At 42.6% G+C, this 17,799-nt stretch overlaps 2 protein-coding genes across 5 annotated transcripts in view; both read right to left on the reverse strand.

Moving 5' to 3' along the window:
- LOC116048619 (kinesin heavy chain) overlaps positions 1 to 2,053 on the reverse strand; it is a 38,652-nt gene extending 36,599 nt beyond the window's left edge. The window contains exon 1 of one of the 4 annotated variants that reach the window (XM_031297800.2): positions 1,316 to 2,053. In XM_031297800.2, the coding sequence (XP_031153660.1) occupies positions 1,316 to 1,441 (126 nt within the window). In that variant the 5' untranslated portion in view covers positions 1,442 to 2,053. Of the gene's footprint in view, positions 1 to 714; positions 805 to 830; positions 912 to 1,315 lie in introns of those variants that run through there. The other 3 variants (XM_031297799.1, XM_031297802.2, XM_035998426.1) reach the window with 3 other exon arrangements.
- Positions 2,054 to 9,404: 7,351 nt separating this feature from the next.
- LOC116048616 (methyl-CpG-binding domain protein 5) overlaps positions 9,405 to 17,799 on the reverse strand; it is a 28,155-nt gene continuing 19,760 nt past the window's right edge. Inside the window, exons 7-11 of the mRNA XM_031297788.2 lie at positions 14,632 to 14,852; positions 13,402 to 14,532; positions 12,810 to 12,883; positions 10,560 to 10,635; positions 9,405 to 10,424 (exon numbers count right to left, since the gene is read on the reverse strand). Coding sequence (XP_031153648.1) covers positions 10,362 to 10,424; positions 10,560 to 10,635; positions 12,810 to 12,883; positions 13,402 to 14,532; positions 14,632 to 14,852 — 1,565 coding nt within the window. The 3' untranslated portion in view covers positions 9,405 to 10,361. The remainder of the gene's footprint in view (positions 10,425 to 10,559; positions 10,636 to 12,809; positions 12,884 to 13,401; positions 14,533 to 14,631; positions 14,853 to 17,799) is intronic.

Below are 17,799 nucleotides of genomic sequence, written 5' to 3' on the forward strand. Positions count from 1 at the left end.
TTTCAAAATATGTAAACACCACACGCTTTTTATTTCTTAAATAATATGTTTATGAGATATTGAATTATTTTGGTAGCAAGCAAAAAAATCTTGCTGCAGTACTACATGTAGCTATTTGAAGTATGAATCTTACAGTATTTTTGTTAAAACATGTTTTGACAAGTGGTTTTATGTTCTATTTTAAAATGTACATTTCTAAAACTTTGTTTACATTGTCTGGCTGGAGTTTTATGTATTATCACATCAGCTATATTGTGCAGCCCTAGTCGAAATATTAAGCTAACATTTGAAATAGTTAGATAACGGTTGAAATATTTAGCTAGGTAACATTTGAAATATTTAGCTAACTGTTAGAATATTTTGCTAGCTAACATTTAAAATAGTAGTTAAGCTAACTGTTGAGCAATTAAAATATTTAGCTAGCTAGCTAGCTAGCTAACATTTGAAATATTTAGCTAACTGTTATTTAGCTAACATTTGAAATAGTAGCTAAGCTAACGGTTTAACTATTTAGCTAACAATTGAAATATTTAACTAACAGTTGAAATATTTAGTTAACAGTTGAAATATTTAGCTAACAGTTAAAATAATGAGCTAACAGTTGAAATATTTAGCTAAAAGTAGCTAGCTTAAAGTTACGTTAACGGATAAATGGTTGAAACATTCGGCTTCACTCAAAGTAACGTTAATAGTAGAATTGCCGACCAAACCAACCTGAATTGACAGTTTAGCTGAATGAAAAAAAAAATCCACTTTTATATAACGAATATTATACATAGGTACATTTACAACATACAGTACATTGGGAATCAATGAAAGGGTAACGTTACGTGAGTTCATCTGGCAGGAAAGTGTGGGGGGGGGGACGTCGGTCAGACCAACAAGGTTGAGGTTGGGAACCACTGTCTGGACTACAGGTACGGTGGCCGAAAGCAACCGTCTCGGCTACCGTATACAGGCGTATCGCGCACTATAAAAAACCTTTTCACAGATGTAAACATAAACATTACAAATGGCCCCACGTTAATTTTCTGTCGCAGTGTACGTGAATGACATATGACAGGAAGTTAACCAGAGCCCAGGCTGTTGCCTTGAAATGGAATTCCATTGAATAGGTCTTTAGGACTAACTTTTGTTTATATGGCACTGTAATATTGACAATTCTGGTCTGTAAAACTACAGGCTTATTGCGCACTTGCGCCCCCCACCACCGCCTCCATCCTGCCTGCAGAACTCACTGCAGTGTTAGCACTTCCAGCTCCACACAGACCCGACATCATCACAACACCACAACTAAGTGAGCAGACAGACTTGCCGTGATCACCACCGTGTCGTCTTCTTTGAATTTGGGGATGTATTTGTCCCCTCGGTTTATTTCGGACTCGTTCAGAGGCCTGAAGCGGCACATCACCCTCACCCCGCACTCCGCCGCATCCATCATGGCTGCAACTGCTGCTACTGCTCCTGCTGGCACTGTTTACCCCGGCCCTCCCTCCGAATACCGCGGGTACAAACACACGAACAAGCACACAGCGGGCTGGGGGGGGGGGGGACAGGAGAGGATCAGGTGTATTTTAGGCAAGGTTGTGCCCAACGTGACCACCAGCGGGGGCCTTGGTGATTAGCCTATCCCTGCGTCCCGGGGCCAAGGGAGAGTTCAGAATTTAGCCTACCAAAACAGAGACTCAAATCGTTCAAATCAAGGCGTGCTACAGAGGATAAAAACGTCGGGGGATCCTGGTTTCCTCGGTGAGGGAAAGTTTGAGGTGAGTCCGAAGCGCAACGCGTCCTTCATCCAAGCAGAATGTGTCCGTGTTTCCTCGGCTGCGCCATGACCAAAACCGGATCAACCGCAGCGCTGCGTCCCGGTTAAAGGAGCCCAAGGAGGTCGGTGTGCAGACCTCCCTCCCTCTGCAGCGGTGACACAGACAAAAAAAAGCGGACTGATGTGCGTTTGTGACGAACTCGGACGCGTCGGAGTTCGCTGCCCGGTTTGCAGTGGGGAAGAGGATGCGCAGAGACCGCCGCAGAGTCCTCCTGACTTGCAATAAAGGCGCGCTCCAGGCGCGGTGCCGTGGCGCGCGCCCGCGCCCTGCATCAGCACCACCACCATCGCCGAAATGCTCGTATGCACGCGCAGACACACAAAAACCTAAATACATATTTATTTTTTAGCCCAACGAGTAGACATCTTCACGTTTTGCCGATTCAGATTAATTAAAAAAAAAAACAGAACAAATAAATGATGTATTATTATAGATTAACCCAGCTCAACGTTTTACATTAAAGTAATGCTTACATAAAGCCTATTTATATTCCAATAATATAAAGTAATATTATTCTAAAATGGGACATTCTGCATAATGAGAAGTTTTTTACTTTTGGTAGCCTACATATTTCGATGCTAACATGATTTTTTTTTTTATGGGTATTACAGGTGGAAATGGAGATAATGGCTAGATTTGTCAATGTGGACTTAACAGGCTACATAAAGTGTCCTGTCATGTTTCATTCTGAGATTCAAACAAGGGCCTAACTTTGGGGTCAACATTGGGGGGGGGTTGAGATCTCCAACTATCCCGGGAGGTCACGGGACATGTCTGTATGGATTGAGAAAAGACGACAAAAACATCAAAAAATTGTCCCAAAAAAAAAAAAAATGCAACATTACATTGAAAAAAAGCAGCAAAAACCATAAAAAGGAACAAAAACTTTGGAAAAAGCCCAGTTTTGATAATTGGGGATGTAAACCCCCCCCCCCCCCCGAACTTTAACTTGGGGTAAATTCTTGTGTGACAAAACCTTTTTATAGTCTTAATATATTAAATATATTTTGGTTAAAAAGCACATTATACGTCACGTAGTTAGGGTTTAGGGGCTCCTTGCAAAAAATTGCAATTACAGATCATTTTGGACCATTATTATTACCATATCTGTGAATACCACATTGAAAAATCTAGAAACAGGTAATTAAAGACTAACCCTGCTATAGACGTCCAATGGGGACCAACAACAATCATTAGCTCCGAGTCATTTAGTTAGTTCTGATGCTCACATTGAGTTACATTCATTCGGCTTAGATGCTGCCCAAAACTGCTTGGGTGCTGCATGCGCCTAAACCTCATAATGGTGAGGAAAACCCTGCATTTCCAACCATTATCTCATCTTTTGATTGTTTAATTCTCCCAGGTGGAGTATGTTGAATTACTCTTATATGCCCACTAGAGAGCAGTGTGCAGCAAGAAACTATCCTATCCTGGATTCTGTAACTGTGCTCAATAGACCAGTGGTTCTCAAACTTTTTTCAATGTTTCCCTTTGAATTGGGGTTAAGCCAAGTACCCCCTGACCAGCGCCAATCAGTTTTGGCAGAAAAAAAAGGTTTATATAAAGAGGAACAATAGATTTACTAAACAACAGCCTTGTAACTGAAAAACATTGAAATGCTGATGAAGAAAGGAGACAAAAACTATTTAAAAAAACTTCTAAAAACTAGAAGAAAGACAGTGAGAAAGAAGGAAGGAAGGCAACAATAGGTCGACAAAACAACAAATTAGGAGCACCTGGATAGCTCACCTGGTAGAGCATGCGCCCCATGTACAGAGGCTTAGTCCTCGACGCAGCGGCTGCAGGTTCAATTTTGTCCTGTGGCCCTTTGGTGCAAGTCTTTCCCCCTCTCTCTCTCCTCTTTCATGTCTAAGCTGTTCTATCAAATAAAGGTCTAAAATACCACAACATTTTTTTTAAAAAGCAACAAAATTCAAAAAAAAGGTAGAAGTCAAGAATAGGTCGAAAAAGTGACCATACCATATTCAACATTTTTTTTTTTAAAGTGATAAACTTCAAAAACAGCGACAAAAACTACGAAAAAAAAGCAAGAAAATGTCACATTTTGGGTTGAAAAGAAGTGTATGTAAAGAGTTAGAATGGACAGCCTTGGAACTGATAAACATGTCACATGTTTAGAATCCATCCATTAATTCATTCATTATAGTATCATTATTTTATGAATTATGTATGACATATTTTTGCAAAATAAATCTCACGTACCCCCTGCATTCCTCTAAAGTACCCCTAGGGGGACATGCACCCCCATTTTAAAAAACACTGATTTAAATTATGAATACCAACTTTTGCCTTCAAACAGGCGATTTAGAGTCCCTTCTTTTAGACACAACAGGCTTAAGAACTCTTTTATTACTTGTTAAATGTAATAGTTGTCTAGCTGTGTGTGTTTTTTCATTTTTTTCTCCTTTTTGGGGCGGGAGCGCAGAAGGAATCTCAGTGTGGACAGACAAAGTCGTATCGTAAAGGTTAGGAGAAATAAAATGCAGAAAGGCCATCTTGTGTTCTCAGTCTTTACCTATAGGGGCCGTTTTCTTGTTAACCCCATTTTAAGAAACATCGCAATAAACCAGCGTTGGGAACTACGAAGACACAAGAAACAGGGAACATAAATACACGATACACGCCAGATTATTCAAGTAAGAGTGACCATGTTTTTTTTTTTTTTAATATCTTAAACATCTGTGCAACATCGTTCAAAATGTTACATCACTGCATGACCTGTAATGTTTCACAATATTTACAAAAAAATGCTGCTTACATCAAACCATTAAAAAAAAGAAAGTCCAAACAATCTCAAAATAATGGACTCTGACAAACTATCCCTAGCCCACATTAATGCAAAACAAAAAGGAGAGAGAAAAACAAACGAGAGCATCTCAAATCAAGTGCACATCATACTTCACGCAAGTCTATTTTTTGTAAAGTATATATTAGTGAGAAAATATATACTTAATTACAAGTTGGGGGAAAAAAAAAAAAAAATACTGACAATGAAAAGGGTGGAAGAGGAAGAGGGAGAGAGCAGAAATCAAAACACCAGGAAAAAAATGTAAAAATAAAATCACACCTCAACACACACAACCGCACACACACGCACAGGCAGGAGGCGGAAAAAAATAGACTGCACAGACCATCTCAAACACAAAAATGCTTTGAACTCTTGACTACAAATAACATGAAATTGATATAACAGATCCATAACACATGGGTTCCCAACATGAGACCGGGTTCCTGCATGTCATTGCACAAAAAAACGGAGGGGGGGGGAGTGGAGAGGCAGAATGAACTTTACCGAAAAGAGCTGTGTTCTCGACACCCAACGTCACATTTTGAAAACGGCCCGGAGGATTTCCTTGCCACAGATTACAGTAAAAAATAAAAAAAGTCAACTCTGGAGGTTCTGCGCACACTGAAGAAAAAGATAGGGACATTTTTGAAGAACATGGATATTTTCAACAGGTTTTTTTTTAAGTAGACATTTTAACCCATACGCTATAACATATAAACTTGAAATCTCTTGGAAAGAGGCTGGACAAAAGGATGCACCCACATGTATTTAGAAGCTGATAACAAGACCTGATATTTGTCTTTAATACTGATATTTTTTTTGTTGCTACAAATTAAGGGCTTTTACAAAAATGTCCGAGTTTTTGTCCAGTGTGCACACGACAAAGAATGCAAGAAAAGTTCTGAGATATATGAGCGATCTCATTAGAAAATACAGTACTTAACTGAAGTTTAAGGTTCCTTAAAAAGGGTGTGCGCATGAAGACAATAAGAAATGTTTAAATTGTTTACTTGGCTTGGAAGTCATAGTTTGACGTTGAGGCTCCTCATTTAGGATATTTAGGGTACATTAGAAAACCCAAAGAACATTTGTGGGATTCCTCGCCACTAATTACAGTCGACTAGGGTCAGAAAACGTGTGTGCACATCCAAAAGATGTGGATGCTTTAATAGTAGTGTTTTCATGTTTTACTGAGCAAGAAAGGAGCTCTTTACAAAGTAGTGTACTATTTGGTTTTTTTAACGGTTATCATTAGAAACATTTGAGATAGTTGGGGGTTCCTTGTGTGCTTCAGATACTTTGATATGGAATCAAATTAAATGGAGATTTTGAGCCTGGGAGATAGTTGTGTGTACATGTGAAAGGTGAAGCTACAAATAAATTACTACTTCATGGCTCTTAGGGTTATAGGACATGTGGGGAAAAAAGATGAATACCAACGAAACCAAACGGTTTCCAACAGTCAGAGACGCCGTGTTTCTAAGAGCTCTGCATACTGGCTGCGTGGCGTGTCCGTTTTTATTTCGGCTACCGTGTTAACGGGTTAGAGCTTGCACACTTCCTGCGTGACACGCACGTCGCCGAAAACGGGTGCATGCTAGAAATAGAACCGACGTCTACGCAAGCGTGTTGGAAGCGTTTTCAGGCAAAATAGAACACGAAAAGATGTTTATATGTCATTTTGACACGAATACATTTAATAAATGACATGTTGATGTTTGAAAGTCTCGAGGTTTTGACATAAATGCAGATATAAATGTAATAAAAAAAAAAAAATAATTATCGATTTTCAAATATTGCACCTGTCAATACAGAAGGAAATATTCTGGAGCCTATTTTGCCGTCAATACTGCCGACGTTGTCTTTGCTGTAATCAGATCAGTATATATTTATGTTTAACATGAAAAAAAAAAAAAAAAATATATATATATATATATATATATATATATATATATATACTACTGCTTGAGTGCAGTAAATCAATGGGAAACATACATGTGTACAGACGAGGCTAGGCAGCAGCAGACCCGTTTCTGGTGTGCAAAGACATAGAAAACGCCACGCAGCCGCCACGCAACAGAAACACACACGCTCACGCCACGCAGCCAGCGTGCAGGAGGCCTAAGCTGTTGATCTTTGCCGACCGATCGATTGGTATATTGCACTGATAATTCTGTAGTGATTTCAGCTGTGTGTGTGTGTGTGTGTGTGTGTGCGTGTGTGTTGATCCAGAGATCCCAAATACTGTGCATAACTGTCGGCTTTTAAGACCGATCAAGCGATTCAGTCGTTTTACTGTGCGGGCGAATCAAACTTACAGTAGCTAGTCGAGTTCAAACTGCATTTATCACCAACAGAAACGCTGTCTGCCTTTTTTTTTTTTTTTTTTAGATGTGCATATTCATAAATAGTATGGTCTTGGGAGGCAGACGTTGTCACGTTTTTCTTCCTGTAACTAAGAAATCCATGACACGATCTGGAACAAAAACAAGTAGATAAAAGGCAGAAGAGCCTCACTGTAAAAGAGTGTTCTCTGCAACGCTCACTTCTTAAATATAAAAAAAAAATAAAGGGAACATGACCTTTGTAATGGACTCGGAAAACACATGATCTGTTCACTGTCGGGAAAACAACAAAAAACATAGATATACACATATAAGGCTTGAGTTCTCAACTCTCGGTAGTATTATTGCCATCTAGCATATTTGTAAAGCTTAAAATAAATATGGAGTACTGTACATAAATAATTTACATCAATAAGCAAAAAAAACAAGAACAAAATAACCACAAGGCCCCTAAACGCGAGAAATGCTTCCACTGCTCTCGAAACAAACCAAGTTAGTGTTCCTTTTGATAATCTAGACTCTGCCTCGGAGCTTGGTTTACTCTACCTAAAGCTATAGTTGACTACAGTCATGGGGGGTGGGGGGGGAATCACTGTACAAACAAGCACAAGAACATAATCACAACAACCTAATGACATAATTCATCAATGCAGCCTGTGATTCTCGGTCGTAGTTGAAGGAAAAATCCACCCAAAGACACTCTCCGTTACGAGTGATTTCATGTTGCATCCGGCGTCCGCTTCGCCTCGTGTTGTGTGAAAATCAACACATTTTTCGATGCTTTTTTCAACATTTTTTAAATTTATTTTTTACGTTTTTGTGGCTTTTTAGAACATTGTTAGTGCCTTCTTGTTTGACGCTTTATCCGAAAGCTCTATTCTGCCATTTTCTAGGCTTTCAATGCCTTTAGTCGCTTTTTTAAATGTTTTTTGGGCGCTTTTGTCACGTTTACGTCATTTTTAGTCAACATTCCTTGACTTTTTCTTTTTCTTTTAAACATTTTGATTGCGAAGAGCGCTGCGTTGAACCATCCAGACTCTTGGGATCCTGAGACCGGTGACATGGAATAACGTTTGTGCCTTGAAGTCCGAGCTAAACTTCTCACGTATCAAACAAAAATCTTTATGTATCAACATCCAGATAGAAGACATTATATTGTGCGGTAGGGAAAAAGTACTCTTATTTTAAATATTTTATTAGATATTGGTTTGTCTTGTAATGTTTGTCATATAAATCAATTATAATCAAGAAATCTAACCACCCGATATTTTAGAGGACCTACACATATATTCACTTCTTTCGTAACGTATGTTTAGCAAGATTCACTATTAATCATGTATCAAGATGGGAGTTAGCCTAGCAAGCTGCTTCCTGTCAGGGAGCGGAGGAGTTTTCTTGCGAATAAAAGATGTTTTTCTCAGTACAAGTTTGATTTCATACGGACTTCTAACTTCTTCAGGAGCAGAAATTTCTGTTACACAACCTCGGAGCTCGTGGTCAGTCTGCCTCGGATTGGTTTGGACATTATATCTGATAATCTAAATCCTTATGGAGAAAATCAGCAGGGTTTTTACTTCCCCAACCACACTGTTGAGATCCTATCTGCTTATTGTTTGAATGCAGTTCAAATATAAAAAAGGTCATGGAATCTGATTATTGACCGGCTGCATGTTACAGTTAATGTGGTTAGTATGGTGCATGTAAACGGATAGAAACAGCTACAGGAGCCAGGTAGCCATCAACTGGGGATTCATTTCATCATCCATTAGCTTTCCGATTCTTCCTCATTAATCGTCTTAGTCTATGAAATGCCAAAAAAAAAACCTGAAAACACCTCGCATTTCCTAAAGCCTGGGTGTGACGTTTGTTTTTCCACCCAAAGGTCAGTACCGGAAGATATAATCAATTTACAATAATATTTAAACAGAAACGTTACAAATCGGGCGCACAGGTAGCTCAGTTGGTAGAGCGCGCGCCCATATGTAGAGGTTTATTCCTCGACGCAGAGGCCCAGGTTTCGAATCCGACCTGCGGCAGCTTTCCTACTTGTCTCCCCCACCCCCACCCCCCTCCCCCTTTCATATCTAAGCTGTCTAATGATTAAAGGCGGAAATGCCCAAAAAAGTATCTTTAAAAAGACAAATGCTGCAAATTTCTTCACATTCATGGTTTTCTCTCGAAGAATTACAAACGATTACGCGATTATCAAAAGAGATGCAGCTCTACTATCTGGCCCTCCTGGGTCTTCATCGGGAGTTGTGGAAAGTCAATCTTGCAAAAAAAAAGTAGAATAATTACAACACTTTTTGTGTTGCAAAAACTCCTGAAATGCAAGGAACACAAAATGACAATTAACAACGTAGAGGTGCCTGAAGGTGGATTTTTCCTTTCTAAAAAACGGACAGGGTAACCAACTTTCTTTCGTCGTCTGCCAGTTACGATGATTGGTAAATCCAAAAAAATAGTTTAGCACAAAAATTGATCTCCAAATATCATGATTTTCCCGTCAAAGTGACTGGCGGAGCAGGTGCAGGTTTACCAACATTCGTCACTTCGTCATTGAACACTTTCTGCTGGTAAAGTTCATTCTGGTTGTTGGTTTTTTTTTTTTAAATCTTTTTTTCCCCCCCAATACAAATGAACACTTAACTGGCGTGAAGTGACTTTCGTAATGGAGAACTCATATACTCGTGCCTGTTTCACTGCTGTTCCCTTACAAAAACAAACAGACAGACAAAAAAACAGCAACGTCTTACAGTTCATCATATAAAAAGCTTTAGGCTCTATTCTTATTTATCCTATGCATGCGGCCGTAATGCAACCGCACTTCTGAATAGAAACCAAGACATTGGTACACTTCTGCTTTGTTTTTGTACAATAAAAGATAAAATGTGCATTAGGTATGCTTGTACATGACATTGTACAATATTTACATACAATTCTTAATAGCATGAAATTTCAGGATATCTATATACATATTGAAAATGTATCAGAAATATTTGGACTGTCTATTTTTCTTAAATATGTAAGGTAATGCTCGTAGCTTCTTTTTTTTTTTTTTTTTTTACTATTTTATACTAGAAAAAAATAGTTAATTCAGTGAGCTGTAGACAAATTGCAACCAATGTTTTTTTTTCCTCTATTTTCTCTTTGTTTGTTTTCCTCTACAGTTGAAAACCGTATCGGTGATTGGAGTTTCTTCCAGCACCTTTTTCCGTGGTCGGTCGTTAAGTCAAGTTGATATCATAGAACAAAGAGGGATGTACCACTGAAAAAGTCCCATGTGTAGCACCTGTTTAGAGAGCTCAGATCGCATCAAGGCGGAACGGTACGCAGTCTCCGAAAGGCTTTGAGGACGTTCTGGGGCCGACACATTCAATGTTATCTGGATATCTTCCTCCTCTTGGGCTTGGGGAGCTTCACCTGACGATCCCGCGACGGGATCTGACGGCAGACAGAGAGAAAACATTAGGGTGGCGGCTGCAACAGGGAGGCGGAGTCAAAGCAACGCTTTCGTGAGGAGATAAGTGGTGTCTTCAAATTTGTTCTTGGAGATCAAGAAAAGGTGTAAACACTCACTGTGCCCGACATCTTATCCAGCTCGCTCATGGCCTCGTGGATAGCAGCTTCCAAGTGATTATTCAGTTTTCCCTGTCTGTTGAACATTAACATTTTTACATTATTTACATTCAGGGCTTAAAAGGTAAAACGATCTAAGCGCACGGCGTGAAGCGCCTGGCGCAGGTGCGTTTAGGGCGTGTCCAAATCCACTTTTGCTAGTTTGACGGCGGAAAAAAGGGTAGGGTACAAAGGGTTGTACTTAGTGTCTTCATTAATTCATTGAGTGTTTTGGGCGTAACATGCAATAAACCAATCAGTGTTATCTCCCATTCCCTTTAAAAGCCAGGCGCGTTTGGACCTTGGTGCATTGCTATATTTGCACCGTAATATTTTTATTTGTAATCTTCTGCATGTGTGTGTGCTGCTGTGCGTCCCTGTGTGTGTAACAAGCATAGTGTGGGCGCACTGTGCACGAGCCTAGGAGCATTTTACTAATGCGCTGTTAAAATAACAATGAAATGCTGCTTTACTGACTTTGGACCATATTTTGGTTGGTCAGTGGCGCGATCACTTCCCGCTGCCTCAAGATAGCAACATGCCCAGAATGCACCTGAACACACCTCCCTGTAAGACCAGCACGCCCATGGGAGCAACGATGGGTGCACGGGCGCTGGACGGGACATTGACAACTGCGTTGGTCTGCCCTGCATTTTTTTTATGAACGGGAGGCTGCAGAAAACAAGTCAGTGTTTCCAGATTGGTCTGTTTTCTGACATTTTGGTGTGTGTTTGGCTTGTAAAACATAGTCTTTATCTGGCAATAGTGCTTGTAGTACTGATCCTACATTTCCCATGAACACTATGTCCTGGCGTTTTATATTACCGTTGGCTAACGAGCGCAATATCGATTACGAGCTGCGCTATAACGAAGAAGACGAACGGAATGAAACAAACCAGAGGAGCTGAGAAAAAAGTAAAGTTAAATTTGGCTAGTGGAAAATCTGATTGGCTGGTCACTTTAAAAATCTACTAGCCGTGTTGCCTGGTGATCAAATAAAGTTAATTTAAAGCCCTGGTTACATTTAAGCTAAGGCAGCCAGACAGGGATTCAAAGCAGGACCAAAACTCTGTTTCAGAGCGTCACCTGTAACGACTAGGTGTCTATGTTACACTGGACGAACTCCAACGAATCAACCGGAACTGATCAATCGTTGAACACCCCTCCCCCTAAGCAGCAATTCCAATCATAGCGATCAGAACTCTTTCAAATACAAACAATAACGCATAAAGCTAGGTTGCGTCCGAAGTCTCCTCCTCTGCACTACATCCTGAATGTGGCCTGCTGACCCTTCCTCCAGCGACATCGCCAGATAACGCTTCAATTACTGAAAGAGGAAAGCAGCTAGACCAACAGTCGCAGGTGACAAAATCACGGATTTTTATATGTAGAAATGTAAATTAGAGCGTTATTGACGTTACAGAGCTCCTCGGTTTGTTTGTTACGAACGTTGTCGTTACTACCGCATTGCATTGTGGGATACTTATGCCGGCATAGTGTCCAGTATTGCATACTGTAATATTTTACAGGAATTAGTATGCACTTCACATACTATAGGTTATATACTAATGTTTCGGACGTACTAAAAAAATCTCACATACTGTTTTAGCTACTAAATAGCATGTTAGTGTGGGATTTTGGACGCAAACGCTAATCTTTATGTAGCTTGTTCAAGTAACATATTACGTACTTTACAGTAAACATCTGAACCTGTGATAAAAAATTGAAATACTGTACTTCCTTACTAGGGCTCGCTAACTGCCCTGCAAAACAGAAAACAATGTTTCTTTACTTCCATAACGTCTACATGGATCATCAGTTGGGGAGGTTTTCCCTGAAAGCTGTAAGTTTTGGCATCTGCTTTTATTTATTTTTTTGCATTATTACAAGGCACAAAATTATTGATCACTGACTAGAACTGAGAAACCTGGTTTCATCTACCTCTGTCTGAAATCAAGGACCCACCGTTGCAAAAAATGACCACAAATTCCGAGTTAATCTGCCCCTGTTATCACTGTAAACTGCCTATGGGCAATGCTAAACTGGAAAGTTTGGGGTGGCTTAGGGTCAATTAAGGCAATGATATGAGAAAGACAGAAACCATCTAAGCACCTCATTTAGATTTAAGTTGCAGTCTATCTTTCGGCATTTTCATAAATACACACACAAATTATTTGCTAAAGCAACAATATGGAGGACCGGTTTACTTACTTCAGGCCTCTTTTGGCGGCTCGATCAAGTGCCTCCAAGTCGTGAGTTAGTGTTTTTAGCTTCTCTGGCTCTACCTGGATGGAGACGAGACAAAACATCTGAGTACATTCAGTGCAGGTGCAGACTGAGAATTTCCCACCAAATACCAGAAAATTAAAGTGGATTTGTTGTACCGTCTACTAGTTCATTTGGCAGTCATCATTCGTAGGAGCTCATATATTCTGAAATTCTGAATTGGCAGGTAAAATGGTATAAGTGTTTGGAGAAATTTAGAATCAATCTGCCACTATGGCCAGTGGACAAAAATGCTTGTTTCCCTCTCACTTTTCAGTGTTGCAATAGGTTTTCTTCCAGGGAAAACTTTGTCATATACAACTTATTCTCCCATCTCGACTTTCTGGCATGCGTCTATCTTACACTGGGAAAATAGTTTGCTTTCCCCCAAGACTCTACATGGCTCTATATCTGGCTGGTAACTTTGTTAAGCCGACTGTAGCAGCCACTGAAATCAGCCTTTACGCAGTCTTATTTAGTCTGAGAATTCAAGTTGGCTTGTAAAATTATGACAGGTGGTCACAGATGGGTTTCTCACCTTGGCCTGCTCCCGCAGCTGCATAGCAGCGCTGTGCACTTGTTCATCCCCGGCCAGCTTGGCAGGCCAAGGTGGGAAGCCCTTCAGCTGGCCCCAGACCAGCTCCCCCATGTTGAAGGTCCTGGACCGGTAGTGAAGCAGCTCCGAGGAGGGAGAGTCTGGTTGCCGCAGGTCCTCCTCACTGCTCAGGCTCTTTGTGTCCGAGGGGCTGGGCGCCATACCGTTGAAGTGGCCGTTGTAGTGGCTGTAGTCTTTGGCTGTGGCCAGCGGTCCCTCCAGGCTAGTGGAGGAGCTGGGCGACTGGTCGTCCCCCGTCAGCTCCTGCCGCGGGGGGCCCAGGACTTCTCCGTAACCCCGGGTGCTGAAGTGAGGCGTGGTGCCATTGATGTGGACGCAGCGCTCCACCGTCTGCTCCAGACGCTCCTTGTAGTTAGCGGGTGTCCGGTTGCAGTTGTTGAAGCGATAGCCATCGTCGAGAAAGGCCTTATCGTGAGCCATGACCAGGCTGTGGTCGTTGGACCCCTCGGTGGGGCAGGGCGGGGCAGGGGCCAGGCTGGCGGGTCGCTCCATGCAGGGACTACTCCTAACTTGGGTAGAGCACTCCAGAAACTCCTCACCACCCCAGGCACTGTTGTTGCTGTGAGCATCGAAGCCTCCCCCGTGCTGCGCATCCCCGTCCCACTGCCCCCTGGGAGTCCCACGGCCAGGAGAACGGAAGTAGTCGTTGGCCTCGGGGCAGTCTGGAGTGCTCTTCCCTGGATCCATGTTCTTCTGACCCCGTCCCGGCCTCACCTGCCTCGGTCTGGCTTGCATGGGTAACGCCTCCCCGTCCTGGTGCCTGTGCAGGACCGTGCTAACTGCTTGGGGGATGTTGACCGGCTCCCCTATTGACGCAGTGAAGGCACTCATGGCGCTGAGGGCAGGCACCGGACTCGCCTGTGTTGTCCCGCTCACTGTGGTTGTTATGGTAACGTGCATGCCCTTGCTGGCGGCGTCCACCACGGCTCTGTAGATGGCGTCTACCGACTCTGGGCCGCCGGGTCCCCTGTCACCGCCAGCTGTACCCGCTGGAAGCCCCTCGCCCTGGGGCTGTTGCCCCTCCCTGAACTGTGGGTGCGACAACATCCCCGGCTATGGACACAACAGCAAGGTCACAAGATAAGGACAAATGTTTTTCTATGAAACTATCAGAAAATGCTGCAGAGATTAAAATGTAACTCCTCGTCCCACCTGGTAGTTCTGGTAGAGGCAGGCCATGGCGCCAGCATTGCCGTTGTTGCCGTCTGTGTAGGGTGAGTTGTCAGAGAAGTGCTGCTGTCCCTGGTAGGCCGGGTGGGAGACCACCCCCTGCTGCATGCCCTGGTGGACCTGCTGCTGGTACATCTGACCTCCGCCGGTGTTGATGTGTGGCTGCAGGCCGCCCATACCACAGCCAAGGGATGAGGGGTTTCCTGCAAAACCATTGGGACATTATCAGTCAAAATTGTCCTGGGCCCCCCCCCCACACGAAACGGAGCTAACGGGGGATGACCAGTACATCAACCAAATGGCACAGCAATGATAACAGAAAAATATGCTTTCTATATTATTAGTCAAGTATTTATAATTAGTTATTGCCCCCACAACTTGATGTAATAGCACAACAACAGACTTTGCAAATAATCTGCATTATCCATTGCATTTCCATTCAAGCTTTTGGCGAGCCAGCACATCTTGTGTTGTGGAAGCGGAATCTATTTGAGTGGGCGGCCCAAATAAATTCAATACACAGGAAACCAGAAAATGAATGGCAAAGCTGGACGAGTGATTCTCAACAGAGACTTTTACAATCGGAGAACAAAAAGTTGCACGTTAATCTGTTGCACCCAAAACTAACAGATGCGTGGTCCAGACAGACTGGTTAGCAAAGCGTTCAAGGACAGAACATGAACAACATATATCAAGGCCACATATGTATCAATGAATGAAGGGAAAACCCAGCAGCAATGTTGTGCAGACAAAGCCGAAGCAAATACAAAATCTCCGAGGCCCAACGCTGTGTGTGTGTGTGTGTGTGTGTGTGTGTGTGTGTGTGTGTGTGTGTGTGTACACGAGTGCCGACTGGAGCAGCTGGTGCGATGCTACGTAGCTGAAGGGCAGCTGTGTGTGTTCTCCATTTTTTTTCCTCTTTTCTTTCTTCCCCCCCGCCCCCCCCTCCGCTCTAACGCAGAGAGCCGCGACTTGGCCAACCCCCTCCCCCCTTCCTCCGCTACTGCTATGATATAGTGACGGCTGTTGCCGGGGGAGGTTGCCATGGGAACCGGGTGATGATTGGTGGTGCTGTCCACTGCCAGGAAGCTTGTTGGGGGAAGTTGGGTGGGTGGATGAGGGGGGGTTACGAGGGTCGGGTGGTGCATTTTATTCTGCTGGGGGGTGGGTGGGGGGAGGGGGAGGTCAGCTGGGTGGCAGGAGGTCTGGGAGAGTTTACAATGAACTTTTGAGTATTTGTTGATGGCAAGAGTGGATGCAGGGGGTGGGGGGTAGTGGTGTCTCGAAACAGATGGTTAGAGGCTGATGCTAAAAAGCCACTGACTAGGCCACTTTCAAAGAGCTTCCAGTGCTCTTAAGATCCCTAACATGTCATCCAAATTAGCTTTAAGTATGGGGAAAATCAACAAGCTACTCAGAGGAATAGCATCTGCCATGTGGTGACAGAATATTCTTTTATCCCAAGAGCCTGTGAGTGCTTATGTGCTTTTGTCACCAAAGCCCTTAGACAGTGGAGGGAAATTTCTGAGGAGCTGAGGTGAGTCAATTTACTGTATTCACTATAACTGTGTCAGATGATCATTGCTTTCTTTCGAATTTCAATATATAACACAGATACCTTATGCTCATATGTGTAACCAACACGGCTGCCCAACGAATTGGTCTCCCCATACACCCACGCCCACAGATCTCAATTTTAAGGCCATCACACGCATCGCAGCCACAACACACACCCACTCAGTAGCCACTTCACCATTCTGCCCTCTGGACACAGGTACGGGTTCCTGGGGTGCAAGAGAGCTCGCTGCAGCCATAGCAGCCCTAAACATGAGACCCAGATAAATCACTGCCACGTTGTCTGTGTTATCGCTCTGTGTTTTTTCTCTACATGTCATTCTGTTATATTTGTACTTTTGTTTCTCTGTAAGCATGCCGTGTCCATATCGTACGGTGTTTGTGACAAAGAATTTCTCTTTGGGGACAAAAACGTCTAAAGTCTTTGGGACCACTAGAGGCACTGCAGAGTAATGCTTGGATGACAGGACCCCGCAATTGTTTTTATCACCCGTTCTATGATTATGACAAGGATGTACGTGCATGAGCACATTTATGCTGACTGCAGAAGAGCTAATGGCGGTAATGCAACTGTAAATGGTAGCATAGCACCAATAAAAAAGTAGAAGCAGAAGCCCGCAAACCAAAAGTGTGATTGTTTATCAGATTATGAACATACTGTACAGCAGGACACACATGGATGCCCCAGCCAGGCCAATATTGGGAGTTTAGCAGTGGAAAGATTGATGGCCCCAAAGGATTAAGCCATTACAATGAGCAGAGACAAACAGATAGTGAAAACTGGCTACATAGCTATGAATAATAAAAACAGACAAGCAACAGGAGGCAATTGGTTGGCAGAACCGGCAACCTATTCTCCCTCAGTGTTAAACTCCATATGGTGTTGAGTCAGATATGCCTTGGTTGGTTCAATTATAATGTGAAATATAACTTTGCCATGAATATGTTTACAAACAGCTTAAGACACATGAAGCTTTCTTTCATTCTTCAAAATGGAGTCCAAATGAAGGCCAAAGTTTGGATTAAAAGTATGCAGGTGCTGCTAAAACCATCACCAGTGTGTCATTTTGTAACGCATCCCTAAATCCTGTCATCCTTTACCTCCTGACCTACACAGAACTACCTGGATTTCGAAGACTTGACTTTGGCGTAGGGCTGGGTAGCGTTAAAAAGATTTTGATACCAGTACCGATATCAATACCGTGACTTCGATAAGGGTTCCCAAACAATACTTTTTTGTATTGTACCAAATACATGAGCCCCGTCTCTGCGCGTAACAGAGTTTTTCCTGCCTATACGATTTGTAACGTCAGACAGCCAATCACAAACATTATTAGAGCTTGGTAGAAGCATGCTGCATGCTGATTGGCCCACTGACGCTGATGAGATTTACTCCTTAGATACTGAAATTTGGTATTGAATGACGAGGCATTTTTCGATACTCGATACGAAGGAAGCAATCCGGTCGGTGCCTGAAAAGTATTGAATTCGGTACCCAGCCCTACTTCGGAGACATACAGAATAAAGGGGCACCTGGTGAGAAGACCAGGTGGCGTCCAGCAGGAGCTAAGGTGT

The sequence above is a fragment of the Sander lucioperca genome, chromosome 24 (assembly GCF_008315115.2).
Source record: "Sander lucioperca isolate FBNREF2018 chromosome 24, SLUC_FBN_1.2, whole genome shotgun sequence".
Taxonomy (NCBI): Eukaryota; Metazoa; Chordata; class Actinopteri; order Perciformes; family Percidae; genus Sander; species Sander lucioperca.